The 26,572-nt window shown below is 29.3% G+C and overlaps 2 protein-coding genes across 2 annotated transcripts; one reads left to right on the forward strand and one right to left on the reverse strand.

Annotated features, from left to right (window-relative positions):
• Positions 1-1,592: 1,592 nt before the first annotated feature.
• On the reverse strand, positions 1,593-4,882 carry LOC106763838 (ADP-ribosylation factor-like protein 8c). Its single transcript, XM_014647994.2, has 6 exons — positions 4,662-4,882; positions 4,404-4,485; positions 4,241-4,273; positions 4,013-4,134; positions 2,057-2,218; positions 1,593-1,946 (listed from the first exon to the last, which is right to left on the reverse strand). The coding sequence occupies exons 1-6, from the start codon at positions 4,697-4,699 to the stop codon at positions 1,829-1,831; spliced, it is 555 nt and encodes a 184-aa protein (XP_014503480.1). The 5' UTR covers positions 4,700-4,882; the 3' UTR covers positions 1,593-1,828.
• Positions 4,883-17,486: 12,604 nt separating this feature from the next.
• LOC106764030 (myb-related protein 308) lies at positions 17,487-19,835 on the forward strand. The gene is made up of 3 exons (XM_014648230.2): positions 17,487-17,852; positions 18,204-18,333; positions 18,954-19,835. The coding sequence occupies exons 1-3, from the start codon at positions 17,720-17,722 to the stop codon at positions 19,657-19,659; spliced, it is 969 nt and encodes a 322-aa protein (XP_014503716.1). The 5' UTR covers positions 17,487-17,719; the 3' UTR covers positions 19,660-19,835.
• Positions 19,836-26,572: the final 6,737 nt, after the last annotated feature.

Here is a 26,572-nt window from a genome sequence, read left to right on the forward strand (position 1 = left end):
TAGTTGTTTAAAAATGAGCTATAACTTGTGAAATTCAATTTAGCTCTCTAAAGTAAGGTTTTTGTTAATTTTAGATTGGAATCTTGTGATCAATTAGTTTAAAACGAGTTTAGGTTGATTTAGATATGTTTGATTAGGTCAATTCTAGTTTAGAATACAATCTAGGAGTGTTAGAAGATGGGAAAGATGCATAGGATAGGTCATGAGGGGTGAGGGGTGTAAATTCTGTAAATTTGATGATGCAGAAATCTACAGTGTCGTCGAGCGAGTATAGTCGCTGAGTGAGTGGAACTACATGTATTTGAAGTATGGTTGATGGACGTAATTTCATGACTCATGGAAAGGTTACATGGTGGTTGTTGTTGTTGTTGTTGTATGAATGTGTAGAGCTTTGGACTGGTGGTCTATTCCGACACTAATGATCATTCATTCTCAATTAGAGAGGGGTGAGTCATGTGGTGAGAGTAGCAGGAGGTTCTTGTCTATAGGCTTTGATCATGGCCCTAGGCAATTGAAATGGACTAACCTTGCATGGTAGCTTGGTTTCAACTAGTTGTATTACCATTATAAGTGCATAGACCACCAATAATTCGACATTCATACCTAATCCGGATGACTCTTGTCTAGGTTATGATATGTATAGGATGAATGGATTGTTATAGTTTATTTTTTTTAACTAATGAATGAATTTGTAATATAATATATATGAACTGTTTTGTTTATCTAACTTACCTTTCTTGTTTGTGCTTTGTTATATATTCTTATACTATTTTCTTGGCTATGATCATCTGGTGAGTGTGAACAGAAGACAATGAGATGTCCGTGGAGCATGTCCTAGAAGAAAGACCAACAAATACTTAGTTCCTTAGTTATCTGGATGTATATAATTTTGATTTTGACGTTTGGTTGTATATAAAATTTATATTATAGTTATGATGATGACGATATTAACTTTGTTTGGTGTGTCGAACTATTCTTATTTTGCAGATGGAATAATTAACACAACTTCTAAATGAGAGTTTTACATCAAATAATTGTATATTATATATTAAAGATGGAAAATCTATTTTTAATTAAATAACAAAACAAATAGACCTATTTTTTACCCATAGAGTACGACTTGTCGACTTGTGAGAGGAGAGAGTAGAGAAAAAATATATAAACATATAATTGTATTTATATTAAAATAATCACATAATTTATACTATTTATAATTTAATTTAAATTACTTTTAAATGGTAATCTTATCATTTTATCAATTAAAACACTTTTTTAATTTATTACATCTATCTCATCACATAACTCACTATTTTTCAATAAACTTTCCTCTTATTTCATTTCAAATCTACCATCTTTTCCTTAATCTAAACAAAATTTTCATTTCACTTTTTTCTTAAATTTACTCAAATTCACCCCAAAAGCAAACACAAGCTAAAACTATATAATGGAAAACAAATTACCAAAAAAGCAAACTATTTTCAATTTCTAAAGATAAATTAGTCTTGAATGTTGGGACTCTTTCAAATGGTGAATACATTTTATTTGGAAAGCATTTATTAAAAGCTTTTCCCCCCACATAAGAAAAACACAAGTAATCAATTTTCCAGACAAAATAAGATTGCTGGATTTCATTTTATTAAAAATAAAAACCACAACAAATGTACAAGACCAACTAATTGCTTGACGGCATAGGATGTTCCATGGAAGATTTGACCTGGTTTGATAACTAGAAACAAACTCGAGCCACAACTAATTAAGAAAAATTAAGGAAAATGTATTCTACCATGTTGCACTTTGACCAAAAGTGAAATACAGGTCAAACCTAAGATCATTTTGCAGTTCTTGAGTGTTTGATGAGCCAGTCAATGACCACATCTATGTTTACAGAGTCCTTGCATGAAATCATGTAGCAGCATACCTCCCTTTCTTTTATTGACTCGAGTCCTCTGAAATCACCCACGAAGAAAATGCATGTTATGTTACACAACGAATCAAGACAAATTTCAATATATGTGTGTTGTGTGTATATATGACAATGTTTGTTTCTAGAGCTTACAGCTGATCAACCAATGCTTGCTTAGAAAGAGCTTCTGACTTGTCAATTTTGTTTCCGAGAACAAGCAAGGGAATCCCACCCAAAGAAGGTTTTGTCAACAGCTCATGTAACTCGCTTCGAGAAATAGGAACACTATCTCTATCAGCAACATCTACAACATACCTGTCTTTGAATCCATTAATGAAAGGAACAGAAGAGTAGAAACATCGAGGATGGACATTTCAAATAACTTGAAAGGGCTATATATAATAATAACACTCCACAAGATGAAGCATGCATGACTAGTCTTCCATTAGATAATCGGAAATAACACAATATGACAAAATAAAGAATCAATCAAGTTTTCCATTCTGTGTTTGAAAAATAAACAGGAAGGAAGATAACAAAATGTTTTTGGGGACCGTATCCTCTATTCTAGCTTGTTAGAGATCTAAGCAATATAAATGACAATACCCTGAGTCTTTCCTAATGAATAATACTTCAAGGATGATTGAACATCATATTGAATTAAGTCAGGAGTTTAGTTCTTAATAATATCATCTCATAACAAATTATCTTCAGCAAATGCCGTTGTGAAATAAAATTTTTCCACACTTAAATCCTAAAGTTGTTAGAGGAGACATATTAGAGACCTAAATAAAAACTGTTCCCAAGTATTTTCCCTGATAGCTCAAACAAACTTAAAAGAATAGTATAGGTAATCATTATAAGAGTAGGCTCCTCTAAAATTTTCCTTCTCTCCTCAAAGATCTTGGAGGAGGTCGTTGTGTTTGCTGTGTTTCAAGGTATATAGCATTTCAAGAAAAAAATATGTTTATGATTGTTTGGCCAGCATTTAACATTTCTGGGAATGTTTGGTAAAATTCAAGTGTTGGGTATCATAATAATAGCACACGAATTCACAACTAAAAGGAAATAAAAGATAAAAAAAAAAGAAACAAAATATATAAATGGCAAAGAATGTAATTTTATTAAAAGAAAGAAAAAAATACATACTCTTATCTCTAGTCTCAAGGAGAAAACAATGATAACTTCTCTTTTAGAAATAGAAAAAACAAATACAAGAAGAACCTTAACATTCTCTCTTGATTTTTCTCTAAGCACTAAAGTAAAAGAAAAGAAAAGAAAAAGACTTTTCGATGTATTCTAAGAAAATATTAGGCTTCTTTAAATAACATGAAAAATGACGTCTCAAGGTAAGTCTCCACCAATGTAGGACTTCTTTTCTCACAAAAGGTTGGGAGGAAGAATGTGGTTGTAGCTTATGAACCGGGAAGCTGCATATCCATCCCTAATTATGGGAAAAGTAATGCAAGAGTTATAAATGTCTCACTGGCCAGGTTATTAATAATGCTCAGGAATTATTTTAAATTTATAACAGACATGAAAACATCGTATTCCCAAAAATAACTAGCTTACTATTCCTTGAAACAAATGCCCCCTTAGGAGAAGGACAGAGGTGACATTTACATTGTTGATTCTTTATAAACTTCTCCATGGAACCAGAAAAAATCCTCTATCGATATGAGGCATGTTAAGTAAAACCGGATGAAATGACACTCTATTTAGAAAAAAAAAAAACAATGAAATTGCATAATGCAGTCGATTTGTTGTTTAAAATTAAAAAAAAAAAAAACTAGAAAATTAAGAAAAACGTATAAAGCTGGGGTACTAAAAAATCATAAGCCAATGTGTTTAACTGAACTTATTTTGGAGAAAAATATTTTTTTGCCAGTTTGTTGAGAACTTTAGAGGAGGAAGGGGGAACCATTAGCATAAAAACTATACAGTCCAATATCCAGTTAGTCTAATACTATAGGCAACATGTGATCCAAAGCCAAAACTCAAGAAACAGAATGAAAGACATGCAAGCATATGAATGAACATAGGCTTGCACGCATTAATATATATATACACACACATATCAGATAGAGAGAGCATTGAGAGAGACAGTACACAATGGCAGAGACACCGCGACAGTATCGCTCCCACATGGTTCGGAACCTCCTCTGTCCACCAAGGTCCCAAAGCTTTATCGTGACATTTCCCTTGGTCACTTTTCTCATGTTGAACCCAACCTAGGTTTAATAATAGCAAGAATTAGATTTCAATACAAAGGAAAAAATGCTCCCATTTCAAACATATATTAATAGAAGATGCAATAAATAAAAGAAAGATACACACAGTTGGAATCATGTCCTCACTGTAGCCCCCAGTCTGCAGGTAAACAAAAAGCAAAGATCAATGCAATGTGAAAAGGAGGCCAGGAGAGCAAAACTTTATGAGAAAATTGAATTTCAGGGTTTGTAAATTAAGTAAATTGCAATGCAGGAAGCAAGTAACTCACGGCAATTGAATTGACAAGAGAAGTCTTCCCCGCATTCTGAAGGCCAACCAGGGAAAGTTCCATCTCCTGTTTGAAAAACAAGCTGACACAAGACGCAGAAAGTCATAATCATGTAAGGGCTGATTTGAAAAGGAAGGCTTTAATGAATTAACCTAAGGTGAAGTTTTAAGAAGGGTATCTGAATCAGAAATCCTGAATGAATATGAGATGGAATTGTAGAGAATATGAATAAATAGTATTGTAAGAATGAGGTTTTACCTGCGTAGCCAATTGAGGAAGGAATCCCAAAGACCCATGGAAGAAAGCGAAAAGAGAAATTGAGAGAAAGAGAAAAAGAAAGAGAAAGAGGATGAAGAGGTAGTTGGAGGAAACAAGAAACTTCGCGGACCAAGGAAGAAGAGGTAGATACGATAATGGAATGTGAAGAATAGAAATGGAATCTAAATTAGGAATGCCGCACACATAATATGCACGTCTTGTCCTTTTCCCTCTATTTTCTCTTTCTTTCTCTCTTTCTAGTACTTAACTTCTTTTAAATTATAAAAATAAATGACACCAATCTCCTATCTTTTAGATAGCTTATTTCAATTTAGTTTTAAAAAAAAAATAACTAGCTCATCCATTTGAAGCTTTTACACACACACACACACACACACACACATATATATATATATATATATATATATATATATATATATATATATATATATATATATTAACTATTAAGATAGTTTTAATAGTAATTTTTCATACACTAACTTATGTAATTAACTGGGTATTAAATAATCCATGGGTTAACATACGAAACACGTACAAATATGGGGTAACGTATCAAATACACAGTTTTTTTTTTCTTTACCTTTTTTTCTAAAATTGGTTGGAGATGAACTTAACAAAATGGTTGGTGAGAAGAACAAAACCTTGAAGTATTGTGGGCTTTTCTTGGAGTTGTATGAAGCCCCAAATACATTGGGCCGAATTCTGTAGATTTACTGAATTTTTGGAACGATCTATGATGTTATAATAGTAGCACAAATGAAAAAAAAAAAAAACCTATTGACGATGACTACAAGCAGTCGAATGGGTAAAGGTCTTCGGCCTAAAGTTGGTGTAGGAAGTAGCAGCCTAATAAGAAAACAGTAACCCACCAACAGATGGGCTATTATATGAGTCCAAAAGCCCACAATTTCACGATCTGTTTGTTGTTTTCTTGAGAGAGGAAAAATTATCTGAATATTACTAATTTTCTTATTTCATTGATCATTATTTTTTTGTGAGAACTATATAAAACAAAATGCTCAGATTTTGTTGAATTATTATGCACTGTCCACGCTAAAACCTAAACATATCAGACATAGAGATAGATGATAGATGACACTAATAACGAATAATATGATCAACTTTAATAGGGAATAAATTAGTATAATTTCATAATGTTTTCTTTTTTTCATGGTCATTGTTAATTCATATATATTAATCTTTATATTTTTGTGGACTTAAGCTATTGCCAGCTGTCTGGGTGCTTAATTATTATTATTATTTTCTGTTTAGTCATTGCTAAAACAACGAAATGACAAATACATGCACAAAAGTATTTTTCACTGAACTTGAAAGCTATGGCTGAGATTTTTTTATGAGTTACTTTCCAGCAGCCCTAAAACATGAACTATGCATTATTTTTCCTTTCTTCGTAGACTTTTCTCATAATCTTTCTACCAAAATTAGCTTGCGTCTGCGCAATGCTATATTATTTCGTCAAAACTAATTTAAATATATGCATATATAAGTGTTTGATCTGAATTCAACGTTTTAAACACAAGCCACACATCAATAATTGAAAGCTTTTAAACACAAGCAATGCATGATCCAAAGTCCATGAAATATCTACGAGAAAACGAATCAAAGGAGAAGAAAAAACACCACCCTTCTCAATCTTTTCTCTCTAAATCTTACGTATTTATTTTCCCATTTCCAAAATTTCTGTGTTTTAGAGAACCACCTAACATTGGAGTTGACCGTGAAGTCAGCAAAGTCAACTTCTAATGTTCTTGAACCCAAAAATAATGATGTAACTGTATATATTGAACAGATAAACACAAAAAAAAATGAATATAATATATATTATTGACAAATATGTCTCATTTATTCTTTCAAAGAATCTTTACTAAATATCATATCTTAAAAAAAGTTTTTAAAATAAATTCAATCTCTTCTAAAATAAGATTTACATATATATTCAAATCGAGACATAGTAATAGGGATATAATTAATGAAATAAACAAAAAATTTCATTATAATATATTTTAGCAGACTCTAATACTATTTAAGAAATAAACTTTAAATATAAGATAACGGTATAAAATAATTACAACTAATATAAATTTCTCTTGTTCTTATTCTATATACAATCTCAAATACTATCAAATATAATATGGATAATGATATTTTAACAATTTTTTTTAATAACTTTTTGACAACAGATTATGTATTATTATTTTATTAAATTATATATTTAAAACAGATCAATAAAAACTATCACATAAACAATTAAAAAAAAGTTATTAAAAAAATTATTAAAGATATATTTTCCATGTAATTAAGCACCTAATAATCATTATAATCGAGCAAATCATAATCGAGAGATTTTTTATTGGGTTAAATATGTTTTTAGTCCCTATACTTTGAGGCGATTTTGATTTTAGTCCATTTTCAAACTATGATACAATTTAGTCTTCAACTTTAGAAAACTCTGGTTTTAGTCTTTTTTACCAAATTTTTTTAACTTTTATTTGTTGTTTCAAATGCGTTTCTCACTTAACATTGAAGTAAAAATGTGTCCAACAATGTAAACAATCCAAATGCTATAATAAAACGTGCTTGAAACAACAAATAAAGTTAAAAAAAATTGGTAAAATGGACTAAAACCAGAGTTTTCTAAAGTTGAATTGACTAAATTGTACCATAGTTTGAAAATGGACTAAAACCAAAATCGTCTCAAAGTATAGAGACTAAAAACATATTTGATGAGAGCTGAACACGCATGCAGTTGTTTGTCTAAAGGTGTTAATAGTGGCAAAAGGAAGTTGAAAAGAGCACGTTGTGATGCATAGTTATTTTGTTTGTTAATTCTTGTGTACTTGGATAGTTGTTTTGATTAAATAATCCATTAGACATGATGATAAAGGTTTCCAATTAAGAACAACGTATGGTGAAGCCTAGCTAATCGGTGATTCTAAAAAATTGTTGTTGCTCCTTCCTTATAGTCAAGAATTAATTTATGTTGTTGGATGATTTTGAAAATCATTGTCCCCATGACTTTGAAACTCAAACACTTTTTAACGTAATAACACAGGCATCATTCCTCACTCTGGTTGTGTAGGACAATTCTGTCTCTCACTGACATGTGAAACTCCAAAAGAAAATCAGTGCTTGCACACACCAGCCTCACGTTACAATGACGTCGATATAGCAAACTCATTAAAAAAACCTAAAAGCTTAAAACCACTTTCGTATAATGACTTATTTGGTGGCACTACGTAGTTTAAGTCCAACATGGGTAGTTGTTTGTTGTTCTACGTCAAAGATTGCTACTCTACTCACCAAAATCAATAAAAACATACACACTATCTACCAGAAATGGATCCTACAATATAACTAACCAACTTCTTTTTCAAGTATAATTTCATTAGAAAAACATGATTTATAGAAATTTTTACTGAATTATTTTTAGCAAGTTGATCATAAAAATATATATATTTTTTTTACATCGATAACATAATTTATATTCGTATATAACGTAAACTACACTAATATAGTAAAATTAGAGTCAATGCCGTATGTAAGGTGTCATTAATGTCTTTGTCACCGCTTTTGCTATCAACAAACACTAATTTATGTTAAAACACAATTTAATTAAAATTAAGAATGGAGAAGATGTTTTAATACCAGGTTATAAATGAGTCGAGATATTATACTATCTGTACCTGCGTTATCTGCAAAAAAAATAAAAATAAATATTTAATTTATTTTTATTAAGTTAAACTTAATTAAAATAAAAATAAATTTATATTTTATAAGGTTAAATTTAATTCAAATTAAATTTTAATTTATATTTAATTTAATTTATATTTTTTGTAATTTTATTTAAATTTTATTTTAATAATTTATATAAATATATTTTTTAAAATATTTGTGGGTATTTATGAATATTAGCAAGTTTTAAAATATCTGTGAATACTTTTTAAGCAAATATTTGTGCGGATAGTACTATTCGTATCCGACCTGACCCGTTGTCATCCGTAATTAAAATACACATTATAGTATTATTAAAGTTAATCTCCATATTTAAGGTTGTCATTGATTTTGAAATCTTATCACGGTTGTTTCATTCAACAAAATAATGATGTTTTTAAACTAATAATCCGTACTGACTAAGAGATTACCAATTATGTTAAATATATGTATTAAAAATTATAATGAAACCTTGCATCAATTAGTTCTACTTGTTTCTTCTTGAAGTATTAGTTACTGTGTATGATTACACAGATAAAGAGACAAAGCCTATGTACATAAAATCAACTTGTTTAATAATCTTGCTAACAACTCAAGCTCGAGAAATTTCAACTTGAGGACCTGTAGCGGTTAGAAGAAGCAGGTATTGTTACCTTTTTGGTACCTATAGATGGTACAAAATATTAATAATGGAAAATTTTAACTTTATTCAAGTTATTAAATTGAATTGATAAGGTAACATTTGTTTTTATTTTTATTTATATAATATGAATTAATCTCATCCTAATTAATGTATGATTTGTGAAGAAGACTAAAATGGTTAAATGTCAAAATGAATGAAAATCTGATAAGGAATAACATAATATATTTAAATATTAGATAATATCATATTAAAATAGTAAAATTTAAATTTAACTACATCATCTCACTGAAAATTGTTTCACTTATATATTGAATTGTGTTTATGTTATTGTTTTATCGGTTCGTATGTTTGAAACAGACAGTCACAACATAAAATATTGTAAAAAAGTTATTGAAAAAATGTTTTCATTTAAAAAATACAAATTAAAAGCAATGTATGAGTGGAAGGAAATCAACAAATAATAACAAAAGAAGTTGATATTTGATATAGGCAATAGAAGATTGAATTCAACGATTCAAAAGAGCTAATATTTTCGGAGTCCCTAAAAAATAGTGATAATAAGTGACCTTGATGTCATTTAGGAAACCTCAAATAGTCATGTTTGCAGTCAAACATGTTACGACAATTGCGTGTTCTAGGGAAATTGAATTTCCATCCCAAGTTTATTAATATTAATATTGTTAGTCCAATTTCGGGTATAAGATTTTGTTATTATACTTGACTTTTCTATCCTAATTTACCCTTTAAAGGTATCTCTATCATTATGATTTTTTAATGTTAATTAAGTAAAACGACATTTTCTATATATATTTAGAAGAAAACTCCTTATTTAGAGTAAGAGAAATATGTTTGTATTTGGGAAGTTATTTATAGAATCAAATTCAAAACTTAAAAATATTTTGGAACTCCTTTTTTCACTGAATCTAACCTAATACACTATTTTGATCGAGTTCAGTAAATTTTACTTATACAAATTTTAATTTGTTAAAGCTTGTAACTTTTAAATATCGTTTTCAAATACATTTTACAAAATAGACTATATAATTATTGCAAATAAAACAAATAAAGTCATAGCTACAAATTAAAGCTAAAAACTAAAACAAATAATTAAATTGTTAGATAATAAAAATTTTAATAATAATTTTAATTAAATCGGTCACAAATATTCATTACTCAATGTAAAAGTTTGAATCGGTTATTGACTTAATCATATAAAAATTAAACTTAGATTGAACTAAATCCTCAAATTATAGTATACAATATTTTTTCGCAATTATTTTGACATATATATATATATATATATATATATGAACAGTTTTATTATATACATCACAAAAATCGAACATAATTTAATAATTAAAGGTTAGAAAAAATTTAAATACCTCTTTTAACTCATTAAGATGTGTTATATATATATATATATATATATATATATATATATATATATATATATATATATATATATATATATATATATATATATATATATATTCGAGACATGTTCAGTGTAACTGATAATTTCTTGCCGTGATGAAACGTGATTAGCTTGACTTTCCAACTGATATTAGTGTTTAAAGTTAAGTAACCCTCTATGAAATATAAATATATTTGAATCGCGTAAAATTATCATACAATAAGGAATAAGGACACCTTAAATCATGATGAGAGTTAAACAAATAATAAAGGGAACAAACGTTAAAATTAAAGTTCATTTAGTAAAACTTCTGTATAAATGTTTCATAATTATATATTCTTAAAATTTAATTACATTAGCAACTTTCAAAATATTAAGAAAATATATATACACATCGTACACATTAAATACTTCAAAAAAAATAAATATTCACATGTCATCAAGAACCTTCATGTATTTGTATTAAAAAAATTATAACGATCACTTATTATAAACTTTTAGTGAAAAAAAAAATACTATTAATTGTTTTAAACTATATTTAATTGAAATAAAGTATGGTACTTATCATATTACATTAATTGAATAATATTTTGAAGAATGCTAACAATTTTGTTTTATAGTTAGCATTTTTTTTAATAATTGACTGAAATTTGTTTAAAACCATAATTTGGTGAACATTGATCTAAATGGAGAGAGAGTGAATAAATGAAAAATAAAATTTATTAAAAAATTTGACATTTTTAATAAATTTCAGTTAATTATAAAATGTATTAGTGAAAATATTTAAATTTCACTAATATTTCTTTTTACTTTTTACCGGCAGTTGTATTAAAAAGCCGTGGTTAGTAAAAAAAGTAAAACAACACATACAAACTAATATTTTTTTAATTATTAAAGATCAGCCATTTGTTTTCTCTCTTCCATTCAAAAGATTATAAAGGCATTTAAAGTTTTGTGTAGGAATCTGAATTCTCCATATAGTTTTTCAACTGTTGAAGCTACAAATTCTGCCCTCTATTACTTTCTTTTATTAGCTTGTTTTTCATTTTCTTTTTAGATAATCCAATACTTTAGTATAATTAGTTAATATGTTGAATTTTAGGTCGAGTTATTTAATATTATTAATTTTTATTGAAAACTATTAACAAGCTTTTCTTAATTTCTTATCAAATTAGTTTAATATATTAGATGAAACCTTAGGATACCAATCCCCCATATCCACACACACAAAAAAAATATTTTTTGGATAAGGTTTATATGAACATGGTACATGACATATATATATATCCATTTATAATACTATTAGGACGATACTATTTTCATGACACAATAGTCAATACAAACAATAGTATGAAAATGTCGAATTCCATAATTCTATAACTGTACTAGGTTGTTGCTGTTTCATTTTCATCCTACGTACCCAAGAAAATATTACTATTACAATTATTATCGTTTACGTGTTAACAACTATTAGGTAATAAATGAAACCTTGAATAAAATATTTAAAGTTTAATTTCCATGTGTTAAAATTGATCTACACTACCAATTAACAAAGAAATCACCTTGATAAATATAAATGTTATTTTTAAGATGAAAGTTATAAATATAATAATTTCAGTACAACCATATACATATATTTGTACGTATTTTTGTGTACAAAAAAGTATTCACAAAAATTAATATTGCATTTATTAGTTAAGAGGTCTCTTCAACACGACATTTATTTTTTTATGAGAACAGTATTTAGAAATTGGAGCAATTCTTCATTTGGCCGTTATTATAGACAGTTTCATTTCAACTTGATAAGGTTTGACCAAGCTGGTCCGGTTTTTTAACATTAGCAAGATGGCAGAAGTTATGCCATGATCAGTATTATATGTATACTGTTGATAGACGTTAATTATAAAGTAATTAACGAAATATACTGTGAAATGTGAAAACTTTATCTGAGTGTTAACCATTCTATTATACTATATTTATCGGGGTTAGGGAGTTCATTAAATATGAGATGATGTGACTAAAGAGCGAAGAAACATAGTAATTAATGCCATATCAATTTGTTAATATTTAAGGGGGTTAACTAATTATAAGATGATACATATTTTTATATTAATATTATTTACTGTTTCATAAAAAAAAAACATATATCATTCTTTGGATTTAGCCAATCCTATTAAAATTGAAATCAGACAAGTTTATTACGAAATCAATTAAGTTTTAGTGTCAGGAATCAAACTTAAACTACTTATTTAAGTTTATCAGTTATTCGCTGATATGCTTATCATGTCTGAAGTCAGATTAAACAAAAGTTCATTAATAAAAGTTAATCATGTTTATTTATTTTCCTTATATGTAGTTTAATTTTTTGAAAAGAAATTTCCTTATTTACCTTAGTTTAATGGCTGGAAAGCGAATTTCAAAAGCTTGCATAAAAAAAGGCTGTCTATGTATTAATTTATTGTATCAATCATTTTATCATGAAAACTAAAGTTCGTGACGATAGTGATTTATTAAAACACAATAAAAACATGTGTTATTCAATTTGATGGCAACATTTTTTCTTAGGTTAAACTATCTTTTTCCATCTTCAAACAGGGTTTCATTGGCTAACCTTGATCAATTTTTTTTTAGCTTGGATATTAATGCATTATTTTGTTAGTTTTGATTTTATATATATATATATATATATATATATGTAAATTTATAAGGCTAGACAGCTTTAACTTTGGTAAAAACAAAAAAACTTTAGATCAACTTACACTATAAGAATTATTAAAATTATCGGTGAATTATTATCGAGGATTAATAATTCGTTGGTAATTTCTATTTATTTGATAGATTTATTGACTAAGTAAATATTTATTGACGGACTATATATGTTGATAAATGGTTATCGTAACTTACCGGTGGATATATCCTCTAGTAATATCTTCGATAAATGTCATCAGTCATTATCAATGGGTAATGGTTTTCGGTAAGTCCTTCGAGTTTATGAAATTAGAAACTAGTTTCCCTCTCTCCCTTTTTCGTCTTCCATAAACCCTCTCCCTCCCCTAACCTCCCCCAGCCTACCCAAATTCGAAACCCCCCTCTACCGATTGGTTATGGGCACGACAATGTTGGCACAACGGTGCATGTGGTGGTGCGACACTTCTGTCTAGTGGCGCGACAATGTAGGTGTGAAACTAATGGTAGTGGTAGTGGTGGTGTGAAGCTAGTGGCAGTGGCAGTGGTGGCGTGAAGTTGATGGCTTGTGGCACAATGGTGGTGGCTAGTGGCAGTGGTGCGACAATGGTGGTTGGTGGCGGTACGCGACGCTAGTGGCTCTGCTTGCTGTTGGGTGACGGTGGCCCACAGTGGAGACAAATTTTTTGTAAACATAGACGACTTGTCATGTTCCTGTAGGAGATGAAGCATCACAGGAATTCCATGTTGCCACTCCCTAATCGCAATGATGCTTCCCAATATTGATGGACAACAGTTCATTCTAGCTTGCTTTATGAAGTCCACCTATGAAGAAACATATGCATTAATTGTATACCCCATCAACGACAACATGTAGGAGCTAAAACCATATCCGAATGTCATGCCTCCTAGGGAAAAATTTATTCTTGGAAGACCTAAAAGGAAAAGAAGACTGGAACAATGGGAAATCAGAAAGGATGATTCTCGATTGAGCAAGGTTGGTTTGCACAGGAGATGCAGGCTATGTAGGGAGGTTGGGCGCAAAAAGAGTCGTTGCCCCAAAGAAACCCAACAACCTACCCATGAAGCTACCTAGCAACCTACTCCTTCATCAGAACCAGTCATCCCATCAACACAACCACTCATGCCATCATCATAATTATCTTAAGTTTGTCATGACCGTTAAGCTCAACCATAAAAGTATCTATGAATGTTGATGCAAAGTTTAAGGATATTTTTATGTAATACTTCACTTGAAAGGAACAATGTTTATGGTTTTGGATGTATGTACTGTTTCACTGCAACTGCTTTTAAGACATATATAACAGTAAAAGTTGTCATGTGCAACAACCTAGATATTTTAGATGTTGTAAAAGCTATCATGAAAAATTTTGGTAATGCAATGGATCAAACACTTTGTGTTCACTATATGTACTTGTTCAATTTATGTTATCTATTTATATATCAATCTTCAATAGTTACGACAATATTTGAAAAACATGTCTCATATTTCACATGCTGAGATGAACTATAACAACTAAAGATGTGTATGGTAATGTTTCTGATTGTTGCAAGGGTAATATTTGTTATGTATTTAAAGTAAATCCAAACTTTAATTTTATACTGATTCTAAAGCACCTGGAAATGTTAATAACACAAGTTCTACAATATCTTTTAGACTACACTCAATATAACACGACTTCATTAATTGAAGATAGTCAAATACATTGTTATTCCAATTTCTTTCACAAACTAACTTTAAAATAAGTTACTACATCCTATCAAAACAAAAAACCATGCTACATTATGGATTTGTCATCCATATTGAAATTACAATAATATTAAGCACACAAATAAAACAAACCACCCATATCAACAACTTTATCCATTTTTTCACAACCTTAACAAATTTCTACAAATCAATCATCATATTCGTTACACTTCCCATTTTTTTGTATTTGACAAACACTTAGGCTTTTCTTCCCACTTTAGATTCGTATAGATTTTTTCAATACCATCATCACAAAACCATTTGAAGAAATTGCAACCACTATTTCCATGTTCGTTTTGTAAAAAAAAAAAACCCAATTACAACGACTTTCTAGTAGCACAAACAACAACTCATCCACGCTCTTTTACCTTGTACTTAGGACACTCCCAAAATTTCTTCCCTCTGTTCTTAGCAGTTCGAGCTGTTCTGACGATTGTTTTCTCTCAACATAGGCAAAGGGGTGACACACCATGAAAATCGACATTAGGGTTTTCATTTCTTCTTCCATTTCATGTCGAAGAAGAATAAGAATGTGAATTCTGCATTTCATTATCCATCGTGCTTCCAATCGAAGAAGATCACACTTTTGTTTTCTCCCACGAACCCTAAAACTCACTTTCCCCCTATCCAATTTCGATTCGAAAGGGAAAGGGGCTTTTGCACTTAATTTAGATTCTTTTTACCACTTTTCCCTTATTTAAATTTTATTTCCATTCTTTGCACTCCATTTTTTAATTCACAAATTAAAAGTACACTTCACACACGTTTTTAATGCCACTTCATTTAAAAAGACACTGCCAGTATGGCACGTAACACCCTCCTTAACGACGTCTTTTCAATTTGACAACAAACCTCTATTTTATTCAATTTTACAAAAATAAGAACCCAATTGAGACGGCGAAAAAGAAGGAGACCTGTTTGAAATTCTGGACGAAAATGGGATCTTACCGAAACATTAAACCAAAATTTTTTAGTCAAATTTTTATGAGATAATAATTTTTTTTTTTTAACAAAACCAAAGTTCTTCAAATAAAACAAAAATTAAGAATAAAAAAATAAGATAATTATTTTATATTACCTAGAAAATGAAAATTTTGTTATTAAGCACTTAAAAATAAGAGTGAAACATTCTCGTATGAAGAATAATAAACAATAAATAAGAATATTAAAATAGAGTAAAAATAATGAAATGTGAGTCCTAAAAACTATTTTTTTTTTTTGTGTAATTAATAATACATCATTTGAATATAATCATACTAAAGTTTTGATAAAAGAGAAAGTATTTTGGAGATCTAAATGGATTTTGTGAATATAAAACAAACCAAATATTTAGAAGATAGGAGGAACAATGTGTGGTGAGAACAAGATAAAACTAAAGACTAACAAAGTTTATGTTACCTACTAAAAATTGAATTGGATATCACTTATACCCATACTCATACTATATTAAATCAATACGGGGAATTTTCATAAAAAAACGGGATGAGTTAGGAAATACTCATTTGTCATCACATGTTATTCAGTGGTAAAAAAAAATATCACTTGTTTGGTTTCCAAATTAAGTATTTTGGAAACAAATTAAAGCATTATAATCTCTTCTCTCTTGAATTATTTTTTTGTAAAGTAGGAAAAAGGAAAGGAAGTCAACTCAAACTTTTTTTTGGATGTAAATGAAAACAATAGAGAATTAAACCCTAGTTTAAAATGATTTAAATGTTCAGAAGTTCGAAAAATGTTGTTGTATAAACAAATTTTAGAAATTTGATTTGATTTTGATTTGAACTGTTTAAGTTGATGGAGCTTTTGGTAATTGATAAATATGTCGAAAATCATGACTGAAATTTTGGTTGGATATTTGTTATATGGGACGATGTTTTTAGTTGTCTAAATAATAGTTTGAAGAATTTATATAACAATGTTTTATTAGCATTTGTCTGGTTCCAACCTTTTGTTTTCTAGTTAGGGAATAGATGTATATCCGAATATTCAAACTTGTGTGTGATGATGATTCAGGCAAAAGTACTGTTAAAACAAATAATCCATTTCTCTTTCTTTCTTTCTTGTGGTCTCTTTGTTAGCGCGTTCACACATTGCAAATAGTTAGTAGAAGGAAAATGTATCCTTTTAATAATTTCTTTTATAATTTTTTTTACGATCATTTACGAGATAATTTGTGGTTTATTAGTTTCAAATATACGAATCAATAAAACAGTGATAAAGTTGTCAATAAATTATTAAAAAAAAGTTATTAAAATATTATAGAAAACATAGAAGAAAAATTACGAGAGGAGACTCTGGATGTATACATCACTTGCGGTATTGTCTTACTTTTACTTAATACTCTTACCATCCTGAAGAGCTTTGAGTCAGTGAGTGGAGTATCTCACGCTTCAATCTCAAGCAAACTTGGTCGATGAGGTGGCGCTTTCTGATTGAGACCCGGCACGTGCCTCATTCCTCATGCACACGTGTTCATTTTGAACAAAATCTCTAACACTATTACAAGGAACAAGTCACAAACAAGAAATTGAATTGAATAATCCACACAATTTTGCTCATCAATAAAAAAAAAGATAAATTGAGATAGTGGGGTTTGATGACTTTTGGCAACTTTGGAGTTTAGAGTGGTTGATTTCTGTATATAAATTAGTAGGTGGTGGTGCTCTATCTTAACTTAACTCCCTTAAACACTCATTCTCTCTCAGAGTTAGTGACACTCTCGTTTTGAGCGTCAGGTGTTCGACGATTGTTCTTCATATCTTGACTGTCTAGCATTTTTCTTTTGGTATAAAATGGGAAGACAACCATGTTGTGATAAAGTTGGGTTGAAGAAGGGGCCATGGACTGCAGAGGAGGATAAGAAACTTATCAGCTTCATTCTCACCAATGGCCAATATTGCTGGAGAGCTGTCCCTAAGCTTGCAGGTATCCTCTCATTGCTCCTATTTCTAATCATTTTAGTCCTTAATGAATGCCTTCAAAATGGGAGGCTGAAATCCCAGTTTTTCATGCTCATGCTGTTTTGCTTTTAAAATGGTTCATCGATGTTTTGCATTTTATGGTAATTGGTTTTTGGTATTTCTTCCTTGTTCCTCTGTTTAGTTCCTTTGATTTAGGAAATCAAACACCACTCAAAATTGGCATATTCATTTCACCTTTCAGAACTGCTCTTCAAAACATGTTTTGGCCTTTTAACTACCACTATACATCGAATGGTGTTTCATTTGACTGACTTCAATGAGTTCAGACTAACGATTGGGGTGTGGTTCCATGCAGGACTATTAAGGTGTGGGAAGAGTTGCAGGCTGAGGTGGACTAATTACCTTAGACCAGACTTAAAGAGAGGCCTTCTTTCAGAATACGAAGAGAAAATGGTCATTGATCTTCATGCTCAACTTGGCAATAGGTTCTTTCCACCCCCACCATTTTCCCTTGTTTACCTTTTCTGCATGTGTATTTTTTCTTTAAGAACCATACTAATGATTAAACAAAATGATTGCTACAGTGCTCATTTGAAAAATTATACTAGGCTTATCCCGGTAAATGATTAAAACCATCCAAAGATATCTTAAGTATAACCAAACGCACCAACCAAATTCAATTTCTTTATTCATCTTAGGCAAAAGAAGTGGTCCATGATGGCTCACACCTTCCAGGGGAAGGAGGCGTACAAAGCTTGTAGACCAAGCTCTTTTCTTTTCATTCTTTCATATTTTTTTTTTCAGGACTAAAAAAAGTAAAAAGGAACTGCTCATGATTGCAGTTAAAATTGACTAAAACTAGGTGTGATTGACGTAGAAAAGTAAATAGGGTCGAAATTTGTCTTGTGGGAAAAATTTTCTGATTTTGTAACTTGCATGGCATATGGAACATTTTAGTGGCTAGAAAGTCATTCTTCCTTTCAAGTGATCTCCGTGTGGACCTTATGTTAATGATGGAAACTTTCTTTCGCGTGTTTTATTTTTGTAATAAAAAAATATATGTTTGCATATTATTGTTTTTCTGATTTGTCATTTTCCTTTTCAGATGGTCCAAGATTGCTTCTCATCTTCCTGGAAGAACTGATAATGAGATAAAAAACCACTGGAATACCCACATAAAAAAAAAGCTCAAGAAAATGGGCATTGATCCTATCACACACAAACCACTCCCTAATGCAAATCAACAAATCCAAAATCATCCCCAACCAGAACAACAACAACTACACCAACCACCGGAAGAAGAGCAAAATTACCAACAACCTTTGCAAGTTGACTTTAACACCAAGGTTGACCCTAACAAGGAGCTAGAGATTTCAGTTGAATCATCAAATGGCAGTGAAGCCAAAGAGGAAGAGCAAATCATAGCAACATCCCAATTTGAGACAATGGATCAGCTAATGAATGGATTCTGCACAGATGAAGTTCCAATAATTGAACCTAATGAGATTCTAATGCCTTGTGCTCCTTCCTCTTCAGCCACCTCTACATCTTCTTCAAATTCAACCAACATCCTTGAAGACCTGCAGCTACCTGATTTTGAATGGTTTTGTGATTACATTGATAGTAGTCTTAGTAATAACAATAACAACCATGAAGACAAGAACACCAACAATAGCTGTGTGGCTTTGTGGGATGATGATGACTTTACTAGCAAACTTAATTGGCTGATCTCTGAAGACGATGACTGTGATGGTCCTCTCACTCAATTCTCAAGAACTGTTACGGATTCATGGGCTTTTGGCTTGTTTTGATTTCAAATTTTCTACCCTTTTCCTTTGTCCTGTTTTCAATCTGATTCTAAGTTTTTAATTAAAAAGAATAAATAGATAATGATTAGGAAGAACACAGCTCTTGTTAAAGCATTACCAACTTGCCTCCTAACTTTTCACTTTTTCATGTACAAATAATATGTATGTGCGATATGATAATGGAAATACATTCCTTTCTTTACTTTTATAAGTTTTTTTTTTTTCAATGTAAAGAGCTTTACACTTTTTATTACATGTATAATTTATTCTTGTCTTTTCATTAGCAGCACTTTCTGTTTATTTCTTTTATATTGACACAATTCTCGAATATGAAAATTCTTGCCACTCAACCTTGTGGCATGGGTGGAAGCATGCTGATTTGTTCTATTGAGTCGCACTCACTTTTTTATTTTTATTTTTCAGTGCAATTGATGATGTCGTCTTACTGCAAATTTCAAAGTCCTTATCTTTATATACATACATACAATATATACATACATACATATATATATATATATATATATATATATATATATATATATATATTACTTACACCATTTGAAGAGACTCTATTAAATATTGATAATTAACTTTTTATTTTGTCATGCGAGACAAAACTAAAAGAAAACAGCACTATTTTACTTTTTTAAAATTTATTATCAGTTATGATTTTCTAAAAGGATATACAACTTCCACTCTTTATTCTATTACAAAACTTAATAAAACATAATGTCAAAATATATCAATACTTAAAGGTAATATTATCGTTCATGATAAATGAATTTATTTTAATATTATTTTGTTTCCTTTTTATATATTATTTACCTTTCTATACTCATGGACTTGAACATTAAAAAGAATTTGCAAATGAAACTCTATTTAATACATTAACTAAGATTCAAAGAGATTAGAGATTATCTCTCATATTAAAAAATATTTAAATTCAATTAAAATATCTTGTATATGCTACAGGATTAACAAGACTTTTCTTGATGTAAGAATTAAAAAATAGGTAATAGAGTATATAGGTATATTAAAATATTGAGACGAGCATTTTATAATATAAATAGAACTTTCTAAAGCTCGGTTCATTATCTTAAACACTTCATTTCTCTAAAACATTGTTCTCTACTCTTTCTCTCACTTCTCTCTCTAGGATTTCTCTCTACTGAGTTGTCTGATTGACGATCAGGGGGTGTCCAAATGTTCACGACGTAGAGAGCTACACAATTGATCAATCAATTTCTTGATTCTAGCTGGTAAGCTGTTCTTCCCTTTTCTCCGCATGTTCTTGAACCTGGATCATGCAATTTCTGTTGGTTGCATGTGTCTTGTGTTTTTCCTCTTTAACTCTTTGTTTAATTCTAGCTCTAAGAGTTTTTTTTATCACCAATTGGTGGTTTGTAGGTTTCTGTTGAGTTTCCTTGCGGTTCAAGGCATTGTCAGAGTAAGTCTGTGAGCTGGGCTGTTTATTTCTGAGGTAAGGGGAGCTGGATTTTTGTTTAAATTAGTAGTATGATATGTGTATGTACTGAATTCTGTGTTTTGGTACTGTTTGAGTTGAAATTTGGTTTTGTGTAGCTTAAAATCATGTGTTGTTTGAATGCCAAATGATGAAACTGTGAAATGTTGATTGTGAACTGAATTGGATAGTGTGTGCAACTGTAATTGAACCTGTGTGAGGTGTGTAATATGTTATATTAATGAGTAGATAGAAAGGGAAGTGAATTATGCATGTTTTGAGCCAATTTAGAGGAAATGGAGTAGTGAAATTGAGAGTTAGGGGTTAAGGACTCAATTAGGCTGTTAGAACAGTTTGGGTAAGTCAATTGTGACTTGTTAGAGTCATCAAAGTGGTCAAAAACATGTTCAAAGTGGTAAATCTAAGATTGGGTCCTTAAGTTGAGGATATTGATGTTTTAGAATAGGATTTGGTTCATAATCCCTTTAGATTGATGTTAGGAAGGTTTAGAATCACTTAGGCAAGTCTAATTAGGTATATAACACAATCTAGAAGCGTTAGAAGTTGGGAAGAATAGTTAGAATTGGTATTTGGGTCTTGAGTTGCATAATTCTGCAGAATTTCATCCTGCAGATTATGCAGACTCGCTGAGTGAATGGATTCGCACAGCGAGTCGTCCTGGAATTTGCACAGCGAATTGGTGAGTTGCGCTAATGGTGAGAGAGTTGCTCTCTGTCTGGTCATTTGCACAGCGAGTCTGTGCACTGTGCGAGTGATTTAAGATGGTTGCTCTCAATCTCCTGATTCGCGTAGAGAATCTGGACGCTATGCGACTGGTGGTGGTCTAGGATTATTGCCGGTTTAATTCAAATGGCGAATTGGTGCGTACAACAAGTGTTTGGGGGGTTTGGTCTCTGTCTAGGCTTTCGCATAATGACCTGGGTGCATTATGCGAGGAGCTTGAGGTCTAGTGTCTCTACGAGTTAATTCGCACAACAAGTTGTATCGTTGTGCGAGAAACTTCTAGTCTCGCTCTGCGAATGGGGTGCAACGTGCGAAAGTTCTGAGTTTAGTTTACTATCTTTTTCTATTGTCTTGTGTTGTACTATGTTGGGTGTTGCTTGGTTTGTGAAGTATGTTTGAGAGTGTATTGTATTATATAATAGAGGATAAACATGGATATTAATTACAGATAAAAAGTATGTGATTATAAAGGGATGAAATGTATGTTTCAAAGTAGAATCTCTTGGTGAGATTCCAACTTGTTTAGAATGAATGCAGGAGCTCAGTCTTGGGGGTTATCATGAAACTCCAATGGTCTTTCATTCTTAAGTAGAGAGGATTGAACCATGTCATGAGGAGTAACGGGGAGGTCTTAGTCTTGGGGGCTTCCAGTATGCCTCAAGGCCCGGAACAAACTAACCTCATGAGTGTGGTAGGGTGAAACCCATTGACAACGACTTTGCAAAGCAGTAGAAGCCACCACGAGTGCATTACCCGCCATAGCTCGACATTCTAAGTCCGGACGAGTCAAGTCTAGAGTATAACATTGTTAGGATGAGTGATTCAGTTTACTTTACTTGAATTAAACATGTATATTGTGTGTTATTATAATGATATGATTTTGTATACCTAGTTCACCCTTCTGTTTGTGTTTGTATGTTTGTTGTGTGATGTTTTCTTTTACAATGATCATCCTTTATATATGAGCAGAGGTAGATGAGGTTCCCCTGAAGCAAACTTTGAAGAGCGATGACACGACTGCCTAGTGTAGTTAGATTGTCTCCTTTGTTTTGTATAGTTTTAAAATATTCTATTATAAATAAAGTTTTAAATTTATAGTCATTTTGGATGACTATAAAATTAACTCTTTATCTGCAAATCTTTAATTGTTCTATCATATTATAATGTTGACTACTATTTATATAGTTTATATTATATATTTTGGTTGTTACACTTGACTATACAAATTAATAATTCTTAAAATTGTCTATTTATCATGTACATATAATCCTATTATAATTTTTTGTCTTTGAGTTTTATTGACTAATTAATAAAAATTTTGGATTATAGTATATTATAACTTTTATCTCTCATACTATATTTTAATAAAATCCATATATTAAATTTTTGTGTTCAATTAAATGTTTTGAAATTTTAAAATTTTTCAATTGTGGTTAGATTTTTTTGTTAACTAGGTAATACGACACTTATTTTATCTTATCACTTTTTTAAATATTGTGACATAATATTTAGTATTTCATAATTTTGTAATTATATATTTTATATTTTTTAATTTTATATTTCATAGTTCTAATTAAATTTAAAAATAATTTCTATTGAATACAATAAATTCTTATAACTTGTTATTATAGTCTTTTTATAACAAAATATCATAATTTTTTATAAAAGAATATTATATAAAATTATTTGAGCGCGTTAATTAACTGTCACATTAATTTAACTGTAAGTATTTAATTCAAAGTTATAAAATTTTGAGGATAAATCACAAAAATTTAATAGATATATTGAGAGTTGCCAAATTTACTGTTAATAAAAACTTTTAAGCTTAAAATTCCATTAATTTATTAATAAAGAATATTTTATGCTTGATAATGATTAATTATATAATAATATTAATATCTTAAATTTCATCATAACCTTTTTAGAGCATGCAACTTAAAATCGAGGTGCATCATTAAAAACAACTTACTGATTTCTTGGATTTGAAATGTGAGAAATTCTTTAAAAAGTGCTAATTGTATAGTATTCATTGTACATTTATGTTGTCAAGTTATTAAGTTATTGACAAATGAATTTTCACTTCTTTTTTTCATTATTCGTCCAAGTAACACAATAAAGGAAGATTTTTTTTTTAATTTATTTATTTATCTATTATGAGAATAATTATAAACATACAATACAATATTATTAATTATTTTATCTTCTACTGTGTTGTTTGAAAACTAATATTTATGATTAATTTCCAACTTACATATTCCATTGTTAATAATTCTTATAGATGTAAAAAATCATTAAAATATATCTTGTTACAAATATTAATAGCTTTTCAAAATTATCTTGATCTGTACAAGCATTTTTATATTAATTTCTTTTAAATATTGTGCATATGAACAAATATAATACAATATTTAGTTGTTACACTTTAAATTTCTTTAGCTCATCTTTGCAAAGTAAGTCTTTTTAGCTTGATATAAGACATTTAACATCTTTTAGTATAATTCATCTCTTTAATATGTTTAGTTTAACTTTGTGTTTTGAATTTCTAACTCGACATCATCCTAGGATCCATTTTGCTTAACTTTGTGTCTTATAATATATCTCTAACTCAATTTTATGTCATATTTCTTAAGCGTGAGTTTATACTTTTAACATTTTTTTTATTAACAAGTCATTACTTTTGAATAAATAATAATTTATTTAAGCATTAAAATTCACTTAACATCATATAGAGACTTAACATAATTTTAATATTTTTCTGGGTAGAGAGAGACCTTTCATTTCATGTCATGTTTTAATACCGTAAAAAGACAATATTTGACTTTAGGAAAGAAATTGCTAATTTCAGGTCACACAAAAGCTCTAAAATAAAAGAAAATACAATATGAGATGAAAAACTCTAAATATCTAATCTGCTCTTAAATTTTCATCCATGTATATTTAATTTGGCTCATTTTCATAAAAGAAAATAATTTCGTTTTTTAACATGTTTAATTTTTGCTCAGTTCAATATTTGTTAGCATTTTAACTTAATATTATATAATAAATAAATCAAAAAGTGATTTCACATATAAAATGTAATACTTCTGATTTCTATTATTGTAATTTTTTTAAATCTAGATTTTATCAACATGTCACCACAAATGGCATTTATTTTTAAACAAAAAATGTCTTAATCTTTTTTTTTTGTTGATATATCTAATATGTTGTTATAGTATACACATTATAGGTTCACAATAGTATAGTGCCAGATATTAACATTTATGTATTAATAATATGCCAATATTTTCACCAATAAAAATTGATAGATATTTTTTTTTTTGGAATATGGAATAATGAACAACTAAAGTCCACATGGAAAAACAACATAGTAGTCACAAGTAACAATGAAACATAAGAAAAAAAAATATCTGTTGAAATTGTTGTGTGGACAGAATGAAGTTGACGATCGAAAGCTTCCATATATAGTTTGTCTTTTTATTATGAGTATGATTCTATACCTTATACATTACACTGGACGATGAGAAAATGCTTTGGAATGTCCATTTTTTATATGTTTACACAAATTTTGAAAATGTTAAATATATAAATTATACTAAAATTAAAAAAATAACTTTATTTACATATTGATTTATATATATTAATTTAATCAAATTTCATCACTGCTTATACAATGCTACATAGTTTGAGTGACTATAAGTTTATGAAAAACATTGCTTTAAAAGAAAAGTTATGAGAAAATATTCATGGCTGACATCTATTTTGAAGGAGATTTACAGCCACAATTATGAATTATATTTGGCATGAATATTCCTAAAATAAAAGTTCTTCGAAGTTTGATCTTCCAATTTCTAATGAGGTTATCGTGACAACCAAGGTAGAAGAAAAAGACATTTAATGTTACCATCCATGATTTATCTTCCCCAACCACTTCATTTGTCTGTTAGTACAATATAATATATTGTTAGCATAGATTCAAAATAGAGCACATTTATCTTTTTAAAATAATAGCAATGGGTTAAATTGAATTTTAATTAGAAATTAATAATTTTCTTTTTCATTTTCTAGCATATAAAATTTTTGTGAATTTAAATGATTTTTTTTTTCATCACTACTTTCAAAATACTTAGATACTCTCAAGCGAAATTAAGTTTCAAAATGGATAATGATATTTAGACAACATTTTTTTTTACAACATTTAAACATTAATTATGTGTCAATATGTGATTGGTCAAAAATTACTCCACAATAATATTTATGATTATTATTATTAACTATGGAATAATTTTTGGCCAATCACATATTGACACATAATCAATGTTCAGACGTTGCCAAAAAAATGTTGTCTAAATATCATTATCTTAACAAGAACCATTAATCCCTTTATATGTCCAATCCTCAAATTAACTCCTTATTAATTATGCGTAGACAGTAAAGTTCTGTTTGTTAATTGTATTTTTAATCTTTCACCTATATTTATACGTATAAATAGTCATTTCAGAATAACAAGTTTTGTTATAGTTATAATAAAACAAAATTATAATTTTAGTAAAATAATTTTATTGTTTTTATTAGTTTTTTTTTCTAAATTTTTTAATTACTGTGGTAATTTAAGATCTGTTTATTGTAAAATAAATTCTTCAATATACAATTAACTTTAAAGCAAACATTTTTCCATTTCTTTCTTGCATTGAAAATTGAAAATCATTCTTT

The sequence above is a fragment of the Vigna radiata genome, chromosome 6 (genome assembly GCF_000741045.1).
Source record: "Vigna radiata var. radiata cultivar VC1973A chromosome 6, Vradiata_ver6, whole genome shotgun sequence".
Classification (NCBI taxonomy): domain Eukaryota; kingdom Viridiplantae; phylum Streptophyta; class Magnoliopsida; order Fabales; family Fabaceae; genus Vigna; species Vigna radiata.